This window comes from Genypterus blacodes, unplaced genomic scaffold (genome assembly GCF_046128005.1).
Source record: "Genypterus blacodes isolate CSIRO-AG114 ecotype Tasmania unplaced genomic scaffold, CSIRO-AGI_Gbla_v1 ptg000067l_1, whole genome shotgun sequence".
In the NCBI taxonomy this organism is placed as follows: domain Eukaryota; kingdom Metazoa; phylum Chordata; class Actinopteri; order Ophidiiformes; family Ophidiidae; genus Genypterus; species Genypterus blacodes.
Window position 1 is genome coordinate 9,863,181 of NW_027466879.1, and position 21,910 is coordinate 9,885,090.

At 42.4% G+C, this 21,910-nt stretch overlaps 7 protein-coding genes across 9 annotated transcripts in view; 5 read left to right on the forward strand and 2 right to left on the reverse strand.

Annotated features, from left to right (window-relative positions):
• The first annotated feature begins 1,516 nt into the window (after positions 1-1,516).
• On the forward strand, positions 1,517-2,492 carry LOC143004688 (high choriolytic enzyme 1-like). The gene has a single exon (XM_076155795.1). The coding sequence runs from the start codon at positions 1,538-1,540 to the stop codon at positions 2,333-2,335; it is 798 nt and encodes a 265-aa protein (XP_076011910.1). The 5' UTR covers positions 1,517-1,537; the 3' UTR covers positions 2,336-2,492.
• Positions 2,493-4,495: 2,003 nt separating this feature from the next.
• On the forward strand, positions 4,496-5,427 carry LOC143004686 (high choriolytic enzyme 1-like). Its single transcript, XM_076155793.1, has one exon. It carries the CDS (start codon positions 4,606-4,608, stop codon positions 5,401-5,403), a length of 798 nt encoding a protein of 265 aa, XP_076011908.1. The 5' UTR covers positions 4,496-4,605; the 3' UTR covers positions 5,404-5,427.
• A 2,029-nt stretch (positions 5,428-7,456) lies between these two features.
• Positions 7,457-8,497, forward strand: LOC143004683 (high choriolytic enzyme 1-like). The gene has a single exon (XM_076155789.1). It carries the CDS (start codon positions 7,676-7,678, stop codon positions 8,471-8,473), a length of 798 nt encoding a protein of 265 aa, XP_076011904.1. The 5' UTR covers positions 7,457-7,675; the 3' UTR covers positions 8,474-8,497.
• A 2,029-nt stretch (positions 8,498-10,526) lies between these two features.
• LOC143004687 (high choriolytic enzyme 1-like) lies at positions 10,527-11,700 on the forward strand. The gene has a single exon (XM_076155794.1). It carries the CDS (start codon positions 10,746-10,748, stop codon positions 11,541-11,543), a length of 798 nt encoding a protein of 265 aa, XP_076011909.1. The 5' UTR covers positions 10,527-10,745; the 3' UTR covers positions 11,544-11,700.
• Positions 11,701-13,750: 2,050 nt separating this feature from the next.
• LOC143004703 (high choriolytic enzyme 1-like) lies at positions 13,751-14,608 on the forward strand. Its single transcript, XM_076155823.1, has one exon. It carries the CDS (start codon positions 13,811-13,813, stop codon positions 14,606-14,608), a length of 798 nt encoding a protein of 265 aa, XP_076011938.1. The 5' UTR covers positions 13,751-13,810.
• Positions 14,609-16,160: 1,552 nt separating this feature from the next.
• LOC143004685 (high choriolytic enzyme 1-like) lies at positions 16,161-17,036 on the reverse strand. The gene has a single exon (XM_076155792.1). It carries the CDS (start codon positions 17,034-17,036, stop codon positions 16,239-16,241), a length of 798 nt encoding a protein of 265 aa, XP_076011907.1. The 3' UTR covers positions 16,161-16,238.
• Positions 17,037-19,062: 2,026 nt separating this feature from the next.
• The window catches only part of vps13c (vacuolar protein sorting 13 homolog C), a 56,607-nt gene continuing 53,759 nt past the window's right edge, over positions 19,063-21,910 (reverse strand). For all 3 annotated transcript variants that reach the window (XM_076156301.1, XM_076156299.1, XM_076156302.1), the window contains 4 exons: positions 20,761-20,852; positions 20,490-20,613; positions 20,180-20,263; positions 19,063-20,080 (listed from right to left, as the gene is read on the reverse strand). In XM_076156301.1, the coding sequence (XP_076012416.1) occupies positions 19,979-20,080; positions 20,180-20,263; positions 20,490-20,613; positions 20,761-20,852 (402 nt within the window). In that variant the 3' untranslated portion in view covers positions 19,063-19,978. The remainder of the gene's footprint in view (positions 20,081-20,179; positions 20,264-20,489; positions 20,614-20,760; positions 20,853-21,910) is intronic.

A 21,910-nucleotide genomic window follows, 5' to 3' on the forward strand; every position in this document is an offset into this window, starting at 1 on the left:
CCTCCCCAAGCCCACCAAGTAGTATTAAGCTGCACAGAAATAGTTTGAAGACATTTTAGGTCAACCAAAACTGAGGTCTTACAGTCATTGTGTTCAGCTCAGGTACGGAGCTGCCTGTGGAAACCAAACCATTGTTGTACTGCCACTTGCTCTCATTGTCATTTTGTTTTCTTCCAAATCACTTTGATTTCAATTTGATGTCATAATTCCCTGATATGCATCATGAAGTTTACTGAAAGGTGTATCATCTCACCTTTGAGGCGAGGCTAGCAGTTTTCCCTGCTTTACCTTCCAGTCTATGTGCTAAGCTTGGCTGAACTGATTGAAGTCTGAAGGCCTGAAACATGTCTTCTTCCTCAAGGTATGAAGGAGCATACAGAAGGGCCTGAAGTGGGAAAGGCCTGAACGGTAGTTTTAATGTATTTTAATAGTCATTTTGTTTTCATCTGAAGCAGGAAAGCCATCATATCCTGACTGTTCTGAACAGTTTAACATATGAAACTGTGTCTCTGGGTTGATTTTTGCAGAACTAGTTGTGCGGCAAAAACACATGATGTCATTCTTCTCAGGCGGCAAACCTTCCACAACCTCTTGTTTTTTTCACATTTATATTCACAACTAACATCCTCTTGCTGTTTTGTGGCTCTATTGTTGTATTTGAGTCTTCTTCTCTTGGCTACAGTCATTTTAGTCTTTTTTCTTCAAACCATTCTCTCAATCCTATTCCTCTTATTCTTATTTTCTTGTTCACTTAATTATTTCATGATAAAGCTTTTTGAAATGATCATCATTACAGTCACAGTTATACTGCATTTGTGGAGCTGTAAATACTCAGTGTGCATAAATATGAGAAATTATCTGAATAAAAGACAACAAAATGTATCCCTAGCACGTTAGGGATTCCCAGAGAGCTTAGTCTTATTTTCTTGCTCTCTCCAAGACACATCATTCCCTTATTAATTATGAAGATTGTAGAGTTTTACATCTTCTTTCAAATATAATTTCTCTTTTTCTTGTCTCACAGTGGATGACTTATCTTCATGTGGGCCCAGGTAAAATCTTTCTATTGGGTAAATCCTGCCACTAAAATGTTGATATAGAATTCTAAAAGAGATATTGTTCAACCCTTGTGCCACTTTTTCCACGGATGTTTAAGCTTTCCAAAGAAGAGTCAAATTGCATAGAACATTTCATTTTAATGAACAACCTATCACCTTCTCATGCAAGCTGCTCTGCAGCAACAGCAAAGGTAGCCATGATGCCAAAAGAACAGCAGGCTAGGAAAGAACAAACAGTCTGAACGCTGACCAGTGTAGTGGATTTGACCTATGTTGAATCAGTGGGTTTGTCCAGAGTGTCCACCCCTCACAGGTTTATTCAAGCTTAACAGACTGGACCCCAACCGTAAATCTTCTAACGGACACACCTGTAGAGAAGAGTATAAAAGAGCAGGTGTGAGTCCACTCAGGCAGCAAGCTTCAAGGAGTTTCTTCAAAGCCTCTCCAGGAGCCAAGAAGCCAACAGACAAACCCTGAAGATGAATCCGTCTCTCAGCCTCCTGCTGCTGCTGCTGCTTGGCCTCTCCCAGGCCCGATCTGTCCTGGACGAAGAACAAGAATCAGGCGCTGAAGTCGACGAGAACGACACTGTTGACATGAGCACCAGGATTTTGATCTCCAATAATGCTTCCAATGAGATGCTGATGGAGGGGGACATGGTGATGCCCAGAACCAGAAATGCCATGATGTGCTGGTACAACAGATGCCAGTGGAAGAAAGACTCCAGTGGCTTGGTGATGATCCCCTTCACAGTGAGCAGTGAATTCTCCAGCAGTGAAAGGCAGAAGATTGACGTGGCCATGCAGTCCTTCCACAGAAGCACCTGCATCCGCTTTGTTCCTCGACGGAGCGAGTACGACTACATCAGCGTGGAGAACAGGGACGGCTGCTTCTCGTCTCTGGGCAAGGTCGGGGGCAGGCAGGTCCTCTCTCTCAAGAGGCGGGGCTGCATGTACCACGGCATCATCCAGCACGAGATCAACCACGCTCTGGGCTTCCAGCACGAGCAGACCAGGAGTGACCGTGACCAGTACGTCAGGATCAACTGGAGTAACATCAACCCTCAGATGGCCTACAACTTTCACAAGCATCGCACCAACAACCTGAACACTCCCTACGACTACTCGTCCATCATGCACTATGGAAGAACCGCCTTCTCCATCCAGTACGGCCAGGACTCCATCACCCCCATCCCTGACCCCAACGTCCAGATTGGCCAGAGAAAGGGAATGTCCCGCATGGACATCACCAGGATCAACCGACTCTACGGCTGCTAAAACATCCACACAGTCCACAAGTCTCCTCTCCTGTTGACTTTGTTATGAATGATACAGTCAAACTTTAATAAACTTCTCTCCAAACCAAAACAAATGCAGTGTTCTTGCGTGTGTTTTTGAAAAATTCCTCTGAAATTCTTCCTGATATTTCTGGCATCTTGGCAAATATTGTAAAATGTCTTTTAATTTGAAATAAATGCTTTGACCTCTACCACCCTGTCTTACTGTGTGACTCTCTATATTAATTAGACTCTTTCATATCAAATGGAGCACCTCTCACCTTGCTGGCTTCCTCAATGTGATCAGTGCAAAAGACTGCACACACGTCAGTGAGCACCAACAGACACTAAAAACGTCATTCACCGTCCTCTGTTCTACCCATTCAGGGTGAAATGTGGAATATGTGGTGTTGTGTCTAAACCTGATGGCTCAGAAGTGCCACCTCTGGTGGCCATGGATGTCCGACTCTGATTCGGGGGTTAAGCCCTAATCAATATATTAATAAGTTCAACAATGCTGCCAAAGCAGCAGCTCAAAATAACCCATGTAGGACCATAAATGACAAACTGCACCTTTGTGCCTGCCATGGATGTCTTCTAATAAATAAGAGTCTGTAACTCACCCTTTTTGCAGAAATTATGACAGCAGACACACCAACTTCAAAACAATAGCCATTAAATCCTTTTTAAAAGTGTTTGATTAACTTATTTCACCACAACAAACTAGTTAGTAACCTCCCCAAGCCCACCAAGTAGTATTAAGCTGCACAGAAATAGTTTGAAGACATTTTAGGTCAACCAAAACTGAGGTCTTACAGTCATTGTGTTCAGCTCAGATATGGAACTGCCTGTGGAAACCAAACCATTGTTGTACTGCCACTTGCTCTCATTGTCATTTTGTTTTCTTCCAAATCACTTTGATTTCAATTTGATGTCATAATTCCCTGATATTCATCATGAAGTTAATTGAAAGGTGTATCATCTCACCTTTGAAGCGAGGCTAGCAGTTTTCCCTGTTTTCCCTTCCAGTCTATGTGCTAAGCTTGGCTGAACTGATTGAAGTCTGAAGGCCTGAAACATGTCTTCTTCCTCAAGGTATGAAGGAGCATACAGAAGGGCTTGAAGTAGGAAAGGCCTGAACGGCAGTTTCAATGTATTTTAATAGTCATTTTGTTTTCATCTGAAGCAGGAAAGCCATCATATCCTGACTGTTCTGAACAGTTTAACATATGAAACTATGTCTCTGGATTGATTTTTGCAGAACTAGTTTTGCGGCAAAAACACATGATGTCATTCTTCTCAGGTGGCAAACCTTCCACAACCTCTTGTTTTTTTCACATTTATATTCACAACTAACATCCTCTTGCTGTTTTGTGGCTCTATTGTTGTATTTGAGTCTTCTTCTCTTGGCTACAGTCATTTTAGTCTTTTTTCTTCAAACCATTCTCTCAATCCTATTCCTCTTATTCTTATTTTCTTGTTCACTTAATTATTTCATGATAAAGCTTTTTGAAATGATCATCATTACAGTCACAGTTATACTGCATTTGTGGAGCTGTACATACTCAGTGTGCATAAATATGAGAAATTATCTGAATAAAAGACAACAAAATGTATCCCTAGCACGTTAGGGATTCCCAGAGAGCTTAGTCTTATTTTCTTGCTCTCTCCAAGACACATCATTCCCTTATTAATTATGAAGATTGTAGAGTTTTACATCTTCTTTCAAATATAATTTCTCTTTTTCTTGTCTCACAGTGGATGACTTATCTTCATGTGGGCCCAGGTAAAATCTTTCTATTGGGTAAATCCTGCCACTAAAATGTTGATATAGAATTCTAAAAGAGATATTGTTCAACCCTTGTGCCACTTTTTCCACGGATGTTTAAGCTTTCCAAAGAAGAGTCAAATTGCATAGAACATTTCATTTTAATGAACAACCTATCACCTTCTCATGCAAGCTGCTCTGCAGCAACAGCAAAGGTAGCCATGATGCCAAAAGAACAGCAGGCTAGGAAAGAACAAACAGTCTGAAAGCTGACCAGTGTAGTGGATTTGACCTATGTTGAATCAGTGGGTTTGTCCAGAGTGTCCACCCCTCACAGGTTTATTCAAGCTTAACAGACTGGACCCCAACCGTAAATCTTCTAACGGACACACCTGTAGAGAAGAGTATAAAAGAGCAGGTGTGAGTCCACTCAGGCATCAAGCTTCAAGGAGTTTCTTCAAAGCCTCTCCAGGAGCCAAGAAGCCAACAGACAAACCCTGAAGATGAATCCGTCTCTCAGCCTCCTGCTGCTGCTGCTGCTTGGCCTCTCCCAGGCCCGATCTGTCCTGGACGAAGAACAAGAATCAGGCGCTGAAGTCGACGAGAACGACACTGTTGACATGAGCACCAGGATTTTGATCTCCAATAATGCTTCCAATGAGATGCTGATGGAGGGGGACATGGTGATGCCCAGAACCAGAAATGCCATGATGTGCTGGTACAACAGATGCCAGTGGAAGAAAGACTCCAGCGGCTTGGTGATGATCCCCTTCACAGTGAGCAGTGAATTCTCCAGCAGTGAAAGGCAGAAGATTGACGTGGCCATGCAGTCCTTCCACAGAAGCACCTGCATCCGCTTTGTTCCTCGACGGAGCGAGTACGACTACATCAGCGTGGAGAACAGGGACGGCTGCTTCTCGTCTCTGGGCAAGGTCGGGGGCAGGCAGGTCCTCTCTCTCAAGAGGCGGGGCTGCATGTACCACGGCATCATCCAGCACGAGATCAACCACGCTCTGGGCTTCCAGCACGAGCAGACCAGGAGTGACCGCGACCAGTACGTCAGGATCAACTGGAGTAACATCAACCCTCAGATGGCCTACAACTTTCTCAAGCATCGCACCAACAACCTGAACACTCCCTACGACTACTCGTCCATCATGCACTATGGAAGAACCGCCTTCTCCATCCAGTACGGCCAGGACTCCATCACCCCCATCCCTGACCCCAACGTCCAGATTGGCCAGAGAAAGGGAATGTCCCGCATGGACATCACCAGGATCAACCGACTCTACGGCTGCTAAAACATCCACACAGTCCACAAGTCTCCTCTGCTGTTGTGTTTGTTATGCTGAGTGATACAGTCAAACTTTAATAAACTTCTCTCCAACCAAAACATATGCAGTGTTCTTGTGTGTGTTTTTTGAAAAATTCCTCTGAAATTCTTCCTGATATTTCTGGCATCTGGCAAATATTGTAAAATGGACTTTAATTTGAAATAAATGCTTTGACCTCTACCACCCTGTCTTACTGTGTGACTCTCTATATTAATTAGACTCTTTCATATCAAATGGAGCACCTCTCACCTTGCTGGCTTCCTTAATGTGATCAGTGCAAAAGACTGCACACACGTCAGTGAGCACCAACAGACACTGAAAACGTCATTCACCGTCCTCTGTTCTACCCATTCAGGGTGAAATGTGGAATTTGTGGTGTTGTGTCTAAACCTGATGGCTCAGAAGTGCCACCTCTAGTGGCCACGGATGTCTGATTCTGATTCGGGGGGGTAAGCCCTAATCAATATATTAATAAGTTCAACAATGCAGCCAAAGCAGCAGCTCAAAATAACCCGTGTAGGACCATAAATGACAAACTGCACCTTTGTGCCTGCCATGGATGTCTTCTAATAAATAAGAGTCTGTAACTCACCCTTTTTGCAGAAATTATGACAGCAGACACACCAACTTCAAAACAATAGCCATTAAATCCTTTTTAAAAGTGTTTGATTAATCTATTTCACCACAACAAACTAGTTAGTAACCTCCCCAAGCCCACCAAGTAGTATTAAGCTGCACAGAAATAGTTTGAAGACATTTTAGGTCAACCAAAACTGAGGTCTTACAGTCATTGTGTTCAGCTCAGGTACGGAGCTGCCTGTGGAAACCAAACCATTGTTGTACTGCCACTTGCTCTCATTGTCATTTTGTTTTCTTCCAAATCACTTTGATTTCAATTTGATGTCATAATTCCCTGATATGCATCATGAAGTTTACTGAACGTGTATCATCTCACCTTTGAAGCGAGGCTAGCAGTTTTCCCTGCTTTACCTTCCAGTCTATGTGCTAAGCTTGGCTGAACTGATTGAAGTCTGAAGGCCTGAAACATGTCTTCTTCCTCAAGGTATGAAGGAGCATACAGAAGGGCTTGAAGTAGGAAAGGCCTGAACGGCAGTTTCAATGTATTTTAATAGTCATTTTGTTTTCATCTGAAGCAGGAAAGCCATCATATCCTGACTGTTCTGAACAGTTTAACATATGAAACTGTGTCTCTGGGTTGATTTTTGCAGAACTAGTTGTGCGGCAAAAACACATGATGTCATTCTTCTCAGGCGGCAAACCTTCCACAACCTCTTGTTTTTTTCACATTTATATTCACAACTAACATCCTCTTGCTGTTTTGTGGCTCTATTGTTGTATTTGAGTCTTCTTCTCTTGGCTACAGTCATTTTAGTCTTTTTTCTTCAAACCATTCTCTCAATCCTATTCCTCTTATTCTTATTTTCTTGTTCACTTAATTATTTCATGATAAAGCTTTTTGAAATGATCATCATTACAGTCACAGTTATACTGCATTTGTGGAGCTGTAAATACTCAGTGTGCATAAATATGAGAAATTATCTGAATAAAAGACAACAAAATGTATCCCTAGCACGTTAGGGATTCCCAGAGAGCTTAGTCTTATTTTCTTGCTCTCTCCAAGACACATCATTCCCTTATTAATTATGAAGATTGTAGAGTTTTACATCTTCTTTCAAATATAATTTCTCTTTTTCTTGTCTCACAGTGGATGACTTATCTTCATGTGGGCCCAGGTAAAATCTTTCTATTGGGTAAATCCTGCCACTAAAATGTTGATATAGAATTCTAAAAGAGATATTGTTCAACCCTTGTGCCACTTTTTCCACGGATGTTTAAGCTTTCCAAAGAAGAGTCAAATTGCATAGAACATTTCATTTTAATGAACAACCTATCACCTTCTCATGCAAGCTGCTCTGCAGCAACAGCAAAGGTAGCCATGTTTCCAAAAGAACAGCAGGCTAGGAAAGAACAAACAGTCTGAAAGCTGACCAGTGTAGTGGATTTGACCTATGTTGAATCAGTGGGTTTGTCCAGAGTGTCCACCCCTCACAGGTTTATTCAAGCTTAACAGACTGGACCCCAACCCTAAATCTTCTAACGGACACACCTGTAGAGAAGAGTATAAAAGAGCAGGTGTGAGTCCACTCAGGCATCAAGCTTCAAGGAGTTTCTTCAAAGCCTCTCCAGGAGCCAAGAAGCCAACAGACAAACCCTGAAGATGAATCCGTCTCTCAGCCTCCTGCTGCTGCTGCTGCTTGGCCTCTCCCAGGCCCGATCTGTCCTGGACGAAGAACAAGAATCAGGCGCTGAAGTCGACGAGAACGACACTGTTGACATGAGCACCAGGATTTTGATCTCCAATAATGCTTCCAATGAGATGCTGATGGAGGGGGACATGGTGATGCCCAGAACCAGAAATGCCATGATGTGCTGGTACAACAGATGCCAGTGGAAGAAAGACTCCAGCGGCTTGGTGATGATCCCCTTCACAGTGAGCAGTGAATTCTCCAGCAGTGAAAGGCAGAAGATTGACGTGGCCATGCAGTCCTTCCACAGAAGCACCTGCATCCGCTTTGTTCCTCGACGGAGCGAGTACGACTACATCAGCGTGGAGAACAGGGACGGCTGCTTCTCGTCTCTGGGCAAGGTCGGGGGCAGGCAGGTCCTCTCTCTCAAGAGGCGGGGCTGCATGTACCACGGCATCATCCAGCACGAGATCAACCACGCTCTGGGCTTCCAGCACGAGCAGACCAGGAGTGACCGCGACCAGTACGTCAGGATCAACTGGAGTAACATCAACCCTCAGATGGCCTACAACTTTCTCAAGCATCGCACCAACAACCTGAACACTCCCTACGACTACTCGTCCATCATGCACTATGGAAGAACCGCCTTCTCCATCCAGTACGGCCAGGACTCCATCACCCCCATCCCTGACCCCAACGTCCAGATTGGCCAGAGAAAGGGAATGTCCCGCATGGACATCACCAGGATCAACCGACTCTACGGCTGCTAAAACATCCACACAGTCCACAAGTCTCCTCTGCTGTTGTGTTTGTTATGCTGAGTGATACAGTCAAACTTTAATAAACTTCTCTCCAACCAAAACATATGCAGTGTTCTTGTGTGTGTTTTTTGAAAAATTCCTCTGAAATTCTTCCTGATATTTCTGGCATCTGGCAAATATTGTAAAATGGACTTTAATTTGAAATAAATGCTTTGACCTCTACCACCCTGTCTTACTGTGTGACTCTCTATATTAATTAGACTCTTTCATATCAAATGGAGCACCTCTCACCTTGCTGGCTTCCTTAATGTGATCAGTGCAAAAGACTGCACACACGTCAGTGAGCACCAACAGACACTGAAAACGTCATTCACCGTCCTCTGTTCTACCCATTCAGGGTGAAATGTGGAATTTGTGGTGTTGTGTCTAAACCTGATGGCTCAGAAGTGCCACCTCTAGTGGCCACGGATGTCTGATTCTGATTCGGGGGGGTAAGCCCTAATCAATATATTAATAAGTTCAACAATGCAGCCAAAGCAGCAGCTCAAAATAACCCGTGTAGGACCATAAATGACAAACTGCACCTTTGTGCCTGCCATGGATGTCTTCTAATAAATAAGAGTCTGTAACTCACCCTTTTTGCAGAAATTATGACAGCAGACACACCAACTTCAAAACAATAGCCATTAAATCCTTTTTAAAAGTGTTTGATTAATCTATTTCACCACAACAAACTAGTTAGTAACCTCCCCAAGCCCACCAAGTAGTATTAAGCTGCACAGAAATAGTTTGAAGACATTTTAGGTCAACCAAAACTGAGGTCTTACAGTCATTGTGTTCAGCTCAGGTACGGAGCTGCCTGTGGAAACCAAACCATTGTTGTACTGCCACTTGCTCTCATTGTCATTTTGTTTTCTTCCAAATCACTTTGATTTCAATTTGATGTCATAATTCCCTGATATGCATCATGAAGTTTACTGAACGTGTATCATCTCACCTTTGAAGCGAGGCTAGCAGTTTTCCCTGCTTTACCTTCCAGTCTATGTGCTAAGCTTGGCTGAACTGATTGAAGTCTGAAGGCCTGAAACATGTCTTCTTCCTCAAGGTATGAAGGAGCATACAGAAGGGCTTGAAGTAGGAAAGGCCTGAACGGCAGTTTCAATGTATTTTAATAGTCATTTTGTTTTCATCTGAAGCAGGAAAGCCATCATATCCTGACTGTTCTGAACAGTTTAACATATGAAACTGTGTCTCTGGGTTGATTTTTGCAGAACTAGTTGTGCGGCAAAAACACATGATGTCATTCTTCTCAGGCGGCAAACCTTCCACAACCTCTTGTTTTTTTCACATTTATATTCACAACTAACATCCTCTTGCTGTTTTGTGGCTCTATTGTTGTATTTGAGTCTTCTTCTCTTGGCTACAGTCATTTTAGTCTTTTTTCTTCAAACCATTCTCTCAATCCTATTCCTCTTATTCTTATTTTCTTGTTCACTTAATTATTTCATGATAAAGCTTTTTGAAATGATCATCATTACAGTCACAGTTATACTGCATTTGTGGAGCTGTAAATACTCAGTGTGCATAAATATGAGAAATTATCTGAATAAAAGACAACAAAATGTATCCCTAGCACGTTAGGGATTCCCAGAGAGCTTAGTCTTATTTTCTTGCTCTCTCCAAGACACATCATTCCCTTATTAATTATGAAGATTGTAGAGTTTTACATCTTCTTTCAAATATAATTTCTCTTTTTCTTGTCTCACAGTGGATGACTTATCTTCATGTGGGCCCAGGTAAAATCTTTCTATTGGGTAAATCCTGCCACTAAAATGTTGATATAGAATTCTAAAAGAGATATTGTTCAACCCTTGTGCCACTTTTTCCACGGATGTTTAAGCTTTCCAAAGAAGAGTCAAATTGCATAGAACATTTCATTTTAATGAACAACCTATCACCTTCTCATGCAAGCTGCTCTGCAGCAACAGCAAAGGTAGCCATGTTTCCAAAAGAACAGCAGGCTAGGAAAGAACAAACAGTCTGAAAGCTGACCAGTGTAGTGGATTTGACCTATGTTGAATCAGTGGGTTTGTCCAGAGTGTCCACCCCTCACAGGTTTATTCAAGCTTAACAGACTGGACCCCAACCCTAAATCTTCTAACGGACACACCTGTAGAGAAGAGTATAAAAGAGCAGGTGTGAGTCCACTCAGGCATCAAGCTTCAAGGAGTTTCTTCAAAGCCTCTCCAGGAGCCAAGAAGCCAACAGACAAACCCTGAAGATGAATCCGTCTCTCAGCCTCCTGCTGCTGCTGCTGCTTGGCCTCTCCCAGGCCCGATCTGTCCTGGACGAAGAACAAGAATCAGGCGCTGAAGTCGACGAGAACGACACTGTTGACATGAGCACCAGGATTTTGATCTCCAATAATGCTTCCAATGAGATGCTGATGGAGGGGGACATGGTGATGCCCAGAACCAGAAATGCCATGATGTGCTGGTACAACAGATGCCAGTGGAAGAAAGACTCCAGTGGCTTTGTGATGATCCCCTTCACAGTGAGCAGTGAATTCTCCAGCAGTGAAAGGCAGAAGATTGACGTGGCCATGCAGTCCTTCCACAGAAGCACCTGCATCCGCTTTGTTCCTCGACGGAGCGAGTACGACTACATCAGCGTGGAGAACAGGGACGGCTGCTTCTCGTCTCTGGGCAAGGTCGGGGGCAGGCAGGTCCTCTCTCTCAAGAGGCGGGGCTGCATGTACCACGGCATCATCCAGCACGAGATCAACCACGCTCTGGGCTTCCAGCACGAGCAGACCAGGAGTGACCGTGACCAGTACGTCAGGATCAACTGGAGTAACATCAACCCTCAGATGGCCTACAACTTTCACAAGCATCGCACCAACAACCTGAACACTCCCTACGACTACTCGTCCATCATGCACTATGGAAGAACCGCCTTCTCCATCCAGTACGGCCAGGACTCCATCACCCCCATCCCTGACCCCAACGTCCAGATTGGCCAGAGAAAGGGAATGTCCCGCATGGACATCACCAGGATCAACCGACTCTACGGCTGCTAAAACATCCACACAGTCCACAAGTCTCCTCTCCTGTTGACTTTGTTATGAATGATACAGTCAAACTTTAATAAACTTCTCTCCAAACCAAAACAAATGCAGTGTTCTTGCGTGTGTTTTTGAAAAATTCCTCTGAAATTCTTCCTGATATTTCTGGCATCTTGGCAAATATTGTAAAATGTCTTTTAATTTGAAATAAATGCTTTGACCTCTACCACCCTGTCTTACTGTGTGACTCTCTATATTAATTAGACTCTTTCATATCAAATGGAGCACCTCTCACCTTGCTGGCTTCCTCAATGTGATCAGTGCAAAAGACTGCACACACGTCAGTGAGCACCAACAGACACTAAAAACGTCATTCACCGTCCTCTGTTCTACCCATTCAGGGTGAAATGTGGAATATGTGGTGTTGTGTCTAAACCTGATGGCTCAGAAGTGCCACCTCTGGTGGCCATGGATGTCCGACTCTGATTCGGGGGTTAAGCCCTAATCAATATATTAATAAGTTCAACAATGCTGCCAAAGCAGCAGCTCAAAATAACCCATGTAGGACCATAAATGACAAACTGCACCTTTGTGCCTGCCATGGATGTCTTCTAATAAATAAGAGTCTGTAACTCACCCTTTTTGCAGAAATTATGACAGCAGACACACCAACTTCAAAACAATAGCCATTAAATCCTTTTTAAAAGTGTTTGATTAACTTATTTCACCACAACAAACTAGTTAGTAACCTCCCCAAGCCCACCAAGTAGTATTAAGCTGCACAGAAATAGTTTGAAGACATTTTAGGTCAACCAAAACTGAGGTCTTACAGTCATTGTGTTCAGCTCAGATATGGAACTGCCTGTGGAAACCAAACCATTGTTGTACTGCCACTTGCTCTCATTGTCATTTTGTTTTCTTCCAAATCACTTTGATTTCAATTTGATGTCATAATTCCCTGATATTCATCATGAAGTTAATTGAAAGGTGTATCATCTCACCTTTGAAGCGAGGCTAGCAGTTTTCCCTGTTTTCCCTTCCAGTCTATGTGCTAAGCTTGGCTGAACTGATTGAAGTCTGAAGGCCTGAAACATGTCTTCTTCCTCAAGGTATGAAGGAGCATACAGAAGGGCTTGAAGTAGGAAAGGCCTGAACGGTAGTTTCAATATATTTTAATAGTCATTTTGTTTTCATCTGAAGCAGGAAAGCCATCATATCCTGACTGTTCTGAACAGTTTAACATATGAAACTATGTCTCTGGATTGATTTTTGCAGAACTAGTTTTGCGGCAAAAACACATGATGTCATTCTTCTCAGGTGGCAAACCTTCCACAACCTCTTGTTTTTTTCACATTTATATTCACAACTAACATCCTCTTGCTGTTTTGTGGCTCTATTGTTGTATTTGAGTCTTCTTCTCTTGCTATAGTCATTTTAGTCTTTTTTCTTCAAACCATTCTCTCAATCCTATTCCTCTTATTCTTGTTTTCTTGTCCACTTAATTATTTCATGATAAAGCTTTTTGAAATGGGTTTCACTACAGTCACTCATACTGCAATTGTCGAGCTGTAAATACTCAGTGTACATAAATATGAGAAATTATCCGAATAAAAGACAACAAAATGTATCCCTAGCACGTTAGGGATTCCCAGAGAGCTTAGTCTTATTTTCTTGCTCTCTCCATGACACATCATTCCCTTATTAATTATGAAGATAATAGAGTTTTACATCTTCTTTCAAATATAATTTCTGTGCTTCTCGTCTCACAGTGGATGACTTATCTTCATGCGGGCTCATGTAAAATCTTTCTATTGGGTAAATCCTGCCACTAAAAGGTTGATATAGAATTCTAAAAGAGATATTGTTCAACCCTTGTGCCACTTTTTCCACGGATGTTTAAGCTTTCCAAAGAAGAGTCAAATTGCATAGAACATTTCATTTTAATGTACAACCTATCACCTTCTCATGCAAGCTGCTCTGCAGCAACAGCAAAGGTAGCCATGATGCCAAAAGAACAGCAGGCTAGGAAAGAACAAACAGTCTGAAAGCTGACCAGTGTAGTGGATTTGACCTATGTTGAATCAGTGGGTTTGTCCAGGGTGTCCACCCCTCACAGGTTTATTCAAGCTTAACAGACTGGACCCCAACCCTAAATCTTCTAACGGACACACCTGTAGAGAAGAGTATAGAAGAGCAGGTCTGAGTCCACTCAGGCATCAAGCTTCAAGGAGTTTCTTCAAAGCCTCTCCAGGAGCCAAGAAGCCAACAGACAAACCCTGAAGATGGATCCGTCTCTCAGCCTCCTGCTGCTGCTGCTGCTTGGCCTCTCCCAGGCCCGATCTGTCCTGGATGAAGAACAAGAATCAGACGCTGAAGTCGACGAAAATGACACTGTTGACATGAGCACCAGGATTTTGATCTCCAATAATGCTTCCAATGAGATCCTGATGGAGGGGGACATGGTGATGCCCAGAACCAGAAATGCCATGATGTGCTGGTACAGCAACTGCCTTTGGAGGAAAGACTCCAGCGGCTTGGTGATGATCCCCTTCACAGTGAGCAGTGAATTCTCCAGCAGTGAAAGGCAGAAGATTGACTCGGCCATGCAATCCTTCCACAGAAGCACCTGCATCCGCTTTGTTCCACGACAGAACCAGAACGACTACATCAGCGTGGAGAACTGGGACGGCTGCTTCTCATCTCTGGGCATGGTAGGGGGCAGGCAGGTCCTCTCTCTCAAGAGGCGGGGCTGCATGTACCACGGCATCATCCAGCACGAGATCAACCACGCTCTGGGCTTCCAGCACGAGCAGACCAGGAGCGACCGCGACCAGTACGTCAGGATCAACTGGGGGAACATCAACCCTCAGATGGCCTACAACTTTCACAAGCATCGCACCAACAACCTGAACACTCCCTACGACTACTCGTCCATCATGCACTATGGAAGAACCGCCTTCTCCATCCAGTACGGCCAGGACTCCATCACCCCCATCCCTGACCCCAACGTCCAGATTGGCCAGAGAAAGGGAATGTCCCGCATGGACATCACCAGGATCAACCGACTCTACGGCTGTTAAAACATCCACACAGTCCACAAGTCTCCTCTCCTGTTGTGTTTGTTATGAGTGATACAGTCAAACTTCAATACAGTTCTCTCTACAAACTATAACATATGCAGTGTTCTTGTGAGTTCTTTGGGATACATTTCTTTGAAATTCTTATTGATATAGCTTGGCAAACTATAGAAATTTTACTTTAATTTGAAATAAATCATTTGACCTCTACCACCCTGTCTAACTGTGAGACTCTCTATGTTTGTCTGGTTCAACATCTCTCACAAAGGTTTCTCAACTACAACGACTTTAGCCAATTACTGGTTGTGATATGATTTTATAAGGACATACTTCCCAATCTACTTTTTTGTCTAAAATGATAGCATGTGTAGACCCCCTGAAAGCTGCAGTGCATATATATATTTATTATATTCTTCCATATTCAAATAAGCACCAATCACCTTGCTGGCTTCCCAAATGTGATCACTGCAAGTGACTGCACACACGTCAGTGAGGCACCAACAGACACTGAAAACAATCTCTGTTCTACCCAGTCAAGACAAAATGTGGAATATGTGTTGCTGTGATCATTCATTATTCTGCTTTGTTAAACCTGATGGCTCAGGAGTGCCACCTCTGGTAGACTTGGCTGTCCGGCACTGATTCAGGGGTGAAGCCCTTATCAATATATTAATAAGTTCAACAATGCTGCCAAAGCTGCATCTCAAAATTACCAGTGTAGGACCATGAAAACAAAACTGCACCTTAGTGCCTTCTATGCTTTTCCAACGCTATCTCGCACGGCCAGATGTTGTCTGAGAGAGAGCTAAGAGGCATGACATGATGCTTCCTATCTGAGATATAAAGGGCCAGCGTTCAAGGTTTGAAATTGCCACTCTAGAGATCTAGTGTGTAAAGTGTTTTATCTTGAAAACTAAGATACAAATTAATGTTTTGTGTATTGATGCGAGGAAATTTTGACAGAGAGAAAAAAAGGTTTGTTACCTCTACATGAATCCAAACAGCAAAGTCTGTATGGGTTGACTCTGTAACCATTGAGAGTGACAAATGCTGGAGTTGGCTTGATGTTTTTTGGGGGTTAATGACAAGGTGAGCTGTATAAGGAAGCTGGAAGACATTTTAACAGACATTGACCCAGGGTTTCTCACTAAAATTAGAAGAAGAAATGGTTTGAAGACATTTTGGGTAAACCGGAACTGAGGTCTTTCAGTACATGTGTTCAGCTCAATATGTAGCTGTCTGTGGAAACCGAACCACTGTGGCACTGGAACTTCTTCTCTTGTCATTTAGAGGTCCTTACAAAAGAGAAAATGATTTACAGCACTACCAGCAATTTGCAAATGCCATTAGTTTTAATTGATAAACCTTCATGAGAGGTGTTGAACCAGGCAAACATAGAGAGTCACACAGTTAGACAGGCTGGTAGAGGTCAAAGGATTTATTTCAAATTCAAGTCAAATTTCCAAGTTTGCCAAGATGCCAAATATACATGAAAAAATTTAGAAAAATTTACCCAAAAACAAACACAATGACTCCTCATATGTTTTGGTTAGGAGAGAAGTTTATTAAAGTTTGACTGTATCACTCATAACAAACACAACAGGAGAGGAGACTTGTGGACTGTGTGGATGTTTTAGCAGCCGTAGAGTCGGTTGATCCTGGTGATGTCCATGCGGGACATTCCCTTTCTCTGGCCAATCTGGACGTTGGGGTCAGGGATGGGGGTGATGGAGTCCTGGCCGTACTGGATGGAGAAGGCGGTTCTTCCATAGTGCATGATGGACGAGTAGTCGTAGGGAGTGTTCAGGTTGTTGGTGCGATGCTTGTGAAAGTTGTAGGCCATCTGAGGGTTGATGTTACTCCAGTTGATCCTGACGTACTGGTCGCGGTCACTCCTGGTCTGCTCGTGCTGGAAGCCCAGAGCGTGGTTGATCTCGTGCTGGATGACGCCGTTGTACATGCAGCCCCGCCTCTTGAGAGAGAGGACCTGCCTGCCCCCGACCCTGCCCAGAGACGAGAAGCAACCGTCCCTGTTCTCCACGCTGATGTAGTCGTACTCGCTCCGTCGAGGAACAAAGCGGATGCAGGTGCTTCTGTGGAAGGACTGCATGGCCACGTCGATCTTCTGCCTTTCACTGCTGGAGAATTCACTGCTCACTGTGAAGGGGATCATCACCAAGCCGCTGGAGTCTTTCCTCCACTGGCATCTGTTGTACCAGCACATCATGGCATTTCTGGTTCTGGGCATCACCATGTCCCCCTCCATCAGCATCTCATTGGAGGCGTTGTTGGAGATCAAAATCCTGGTGCTCATGTCAACAGTGTCGTTCTCGTCGACTTCAGCATCTGATTCTTGTTCTTCATCCAGGACAGATCGGGCCTGGGAGAGGCCAAGCAGCAGCAGCAGCAGGAGGCTGAGAGACGGATTCATCTTCAGGGTTTGTCTGTTAGCTTCTTGGCTCCTGGAGAGGCTTTGAAGAAACTCCTTGAAGCTTGATGCCTGAGTGGACTCAGACCTGCTCTTTTATACTCTTCTTTACAGGTGTGTCCGCTAGAAGATTAAGGGTTGGGGTCCAGTCTGCTAAGCCTGAATAAACCTGTGAGGGGTGGACACTCTGGACAAACCCACCGATTCAACATAGGTCAAATCCACTACACTGGTCAGCTTTCAGACTGTTTGTTCTTTCCTTACCTGCTGTTCTTTTGGCTTCATGGCTACTTTTGCAGTGCTGGAATACAAGTGGAGCAGAGCAGCTTGCATGAGAAAGGGGATAGATTGTTCACATTAAATTGAAAAGACTTGTGCATTATAAAGCTCTACGCAATTTGACTCTTCTTCGGAATGGTTCAACATCTGTGGACGAAATGGCACAAGGATTTACTCAATACTTCTTTTAGAATTGTATATAGATTAGATTGATTGGATTCAACTTTATTGTCATTGCATGTCCCAGGTGCAAACAAAACCTTTTAGTGGCAGGATTCACTCAATCATCCACTGTCAGACAAGAAACACATAAATTATACAAAGAGAGATGTAAAACTCAAAGAAATGAAACAACCCAACTTCATGATTAATTAGGGAATGGTGTATCATGGAGAGAGCAAGAAAATAAGACTAAGCTCTCTGGGAATCCCTAAGGTGCCAGGAACCAGCTTTGTTCTGTGTTTTCTTTAAATCATTTCGTATATGGATGTGCACTGACTGAGTACTTACAGCTCCACAAATGCAGTATTTCTGTGACTGTAATGATGATCATTGAAAAAAGCTGAATGATGAAATAATGAAGTGAATAAGACTTCAAAGCTGTGGGACTCTTACTTAAATCTCTAATGTTGGACCTCCATCTTGTGGCATCTAGAGTTTATTACATCATAGAAATACATCACAAAGCTGGAAAGGTGCCATTAGTCTTAGCAACTGGAACAAAATGAGCATTAAATCAATAGAAATAGTGAAAAATAGTGAAAGCTATGCAGCTTCATTGTGAAGCTGATGTCTCTTTGTTTTGGATATCTACTCCAAAGCAAGTCCTTAAAAATGTTTACCAATGTTTTAGGATGGAGTTTTGACATATTTGGTAGTTTATACTCCAGTATAGTCTGAAAATATGCTGATGTTTAATGTTCAAACACAGAGAGAACAGAGAGTGAGAATTCAGTGCCAAAAACTTTGTCGAACCCTCAGGGCACTTGGATCTGCATTTTACACTGTCAAGGCACAGTTAGGAATATGTCCTTAATGCTGCAGGTCACTGAGAACTTCCTGGTGGTACAAATGCTTATTCACAACTTTTCTCTGTCTGATTCTACACATCAGTCCCTCCTGGGGGAAGTTTGAAGAGTTTTCAAGTTCAAAGACAGGTGAGAAATAAGAGGCATAGGATTGAAAGAATGGTTTAAAGATATAAGACTAAATTGACTGTAGCAAGAGAAGAAGACTCAAATACAACAGTGGAGCCACAAAACAGCAAAAGGATGTTAGTTGTGAATATAAATGTAAAATTCAGGAGGTTGTGGAAGGTTTGCTTCATTCAGGATTCCTGTTCCTGAGAGTCGGAACTGAGCACAAATGCCCCTTGAGAAGGATGACATAATGTGTATTTGCCACAGTAGTTCTGAATAAATCAACCCAGAGAAAGAGTGTCATACATTAAAATATTCAGAATATGATGGCTATGACTTTTGGTGTTCATATCTTTCATAGTTCCTGCTTCAGATGAAATAAATCCCTATTAAAATACACTGAAACTTCCTTCAGGCTTTTCCTACTTTAAGCCCTTTGTTTTTTGCTATTATGCTTAATGAAAATTCAAACATTTTTCAGTGCTTCAGACTTCAATCTTTCTTGCACAGGTTCTGCATTTTGAAATAGAATATTGTCAAATTACGTTGTGAGTATTATTAGTAGTGGTAGTGGTACAACATAACATGTCACTGACAAAAGTACGCATATATCAAATGTCATAAAACCTCTTTTTATAGAAAATTCGTACACATTGGTTACATTTTAAGCCACAAAGTGCAAAGCTTTGGTACAGTACAACTCAAGACATTTTTTTAAAGGAATATTAACAAATATTCTGTCATTGCACAAAGCAAGCCCTGGATTAACAGAAAACTCATATTCTCTTTATTTATCTGTTTAGTAATAATTTCAGTTATTGTAAAAGAGCAGATGTGAAGATATTATGAAAAGTTGTGTGAAAAAACATCCTTCCACTTTATATTTTACCTGTGATCTGAGTTCATACTGGCCTGGGATTACAGGCAAGTGCATTTTATGTCATGTTTACACATTTCATGGACACACTGTGATCTATATAATCAGAAGGAGAACAGAAAGGAGGTACAATCACACTGTAACTGAACTAAAACATGAATACACAATTATGTTTGTAATTCTACCCAGAGTACAACTTCTGGGTACGTGTTCAAAAACAAGCGTCCAGGCTGGGATTGAAACTCACAACTGGTCTGGACTTAAACATATGGACAGCCAAGCTTAGCACACAGACTGGAAGCAGGGAAAACTGCTAGCCTCGCTTCAAAGGTGAGACACCTTTGAGTAAACTTCATGATGAATATCAGGGAATTATGACATCACATTGTAATCAAACAGATTTTTAAGTTTTTGAAAATAGTGCATTTTGTCTTTACAACTTTATAGACAGTGGCTTTGGACAGATTTTGTAGAGGTGAAGCAATTTATTCATTAATCCAGATTGTACACGTTGGGTTAGAAGATGTCAGTGCAAAATCAACACTTCCTGCTGATATTTTACAAGGAAGGTCTTCCAGTGACCCCATTTCCAGTAGTTTCCACATGTCATCTCCAGACAGGGAAAACTGACAGGAAATCGTTGGGGCAGCTCATGGTTTTGAGGGCGGTTTGAGGAAGCGCTGTGACTTCTGCCTCGCCATTTGCCGCTGCTGCTGCGCCACCTGGGCCTCCGATAAGGCCATATGCAGCTTCTGTGGGTAAACATGGTAACCAGGTCAGATCACACATTGACGCAGTGGGGATAAGAAAAAGGAATACAGACGTCACAAACAAACACAAACACACGGTACCTGTGCAGTGTGTGTATCCCTGAACTGGACGGTCCTCACAGGCTCCTGTCCGTCTCTCTTTGGGATCTTCAGCTTCTGATGCTCCTGGACAAAATCAACAACAAAACGAACACAAGCGAGAGAAAAAAGAAGAAGCATTTGAAATTTACCGATGATGTGTTCAGTCAAATATCTGTGACTTTGTTCAGGAATTTTCCCTGCTTAGTTGAGGCAACATCAGAGCATATATACTTCCTGCTGATTTTCACAGTCAAATCAGATCAAATCCTTCGTCCAGTGAAAGTGTAAAGGATCATACAGATGTTCATACCTTGCAGTAAATCATCAGTTCGGATCCCTTCAAAGCCGGAGGACGATAGAAATTCTCAAACAAACACTCCCATTCTTTGTTGAAATGTCCAACAAATTCGATCTCTTTCACACACATCACCCGCCTACAGAACACAATATAAGCACAATCAATTGTTAACCCTAGGATCCAACATCATTTTGTAATTTATACTCTTGTGTAGCTCGTAATCAAAGCAGAGCAGTGAGGAGGCTGCAGATGTGGTCGGATGGTTGTTTGGAGTTTTTCCTACCTGTTGGTGATGATGATGTTGGTCTTTTTGTGCCCGGGATACTCGCAGTGATCCCTGAACACTTCCCCATCCAGCTGCTTGATCTCTGACCTCTGGACACACGAACACATAGCGTTAGATGGAAAACACAACACACACTTGCACACATTCCATGCTTAACCAAATTGGGTTTTTTTATTAAAAGTTTAACACAAACATTTAAGACATTTGAATGATGTGTTTTAAAATTGTGGTGGACCTGACATTTCCAGAAACACATATCAATTTGGTTTGTTATAGCTCAAAGTACATTATATTTGAATAATAAAGATGTTTACTGTCACATTTGCCTGGATTTCCCTCCATACTGTAGAACGAATCATGGAGAGCGCATTGACTTCTTCACACAATCTGAAAAAGCCTACCTTGATTCTCATCCAAATATAACCTATAGAATTACAAATTGTTATGTATACTTTTGTCATCATGATGAGAACAAAAATCTTTTTAAATTCCACGGTTTTTCTATAAATTGGGGTTAGGTTTTGCTTTGGCGAGTGATTCATTTGCATGTGGTTTCAGTTTAAAGCTGATCCTGAATGGATTTTCCAAATATGGAAAATGGCCATCAGGATGGTATCAGTAGGTTTAGTAAGAAAGGAGAGAAAGAAGAAGAGCATCCAAAATGTGAGAATTAGGAGTTTCTGTTTATTTAAGTTTGCACATGATGATGTCACTGCATTGTTACTGCCCAGGTGACAAACAAACACATCGAGGACTTTAAGGCAACTAAAGGGTTAGATTAATGCACACACAACCATGTGTGATTGGTGATCAGTGCTACAAATCAAAGGTCAGAGGTCATGTTATGGGCCTGTACTGCCTTGTTTGCATATCATATCATATGCACTTTATAGACCGCAAAATCACTGGGGAGATACATATTACATATATATAGTTATATACAAGTATGCAAGGGGAAGATTTCATCAGTGATCTTACAAAAATATTGCTAATAACAAGCAAATAGCCCACACTGTTTAACATTTTACGGCCTGCCATTCTTGGTTTGGAGAAATGATCAATGGATTTAAACATGGAAAAAAGACATTAACGATGAATAAATCTAATGTTTTTGTTCTATATTAAGAAACACAAGACTGAAGAAGAA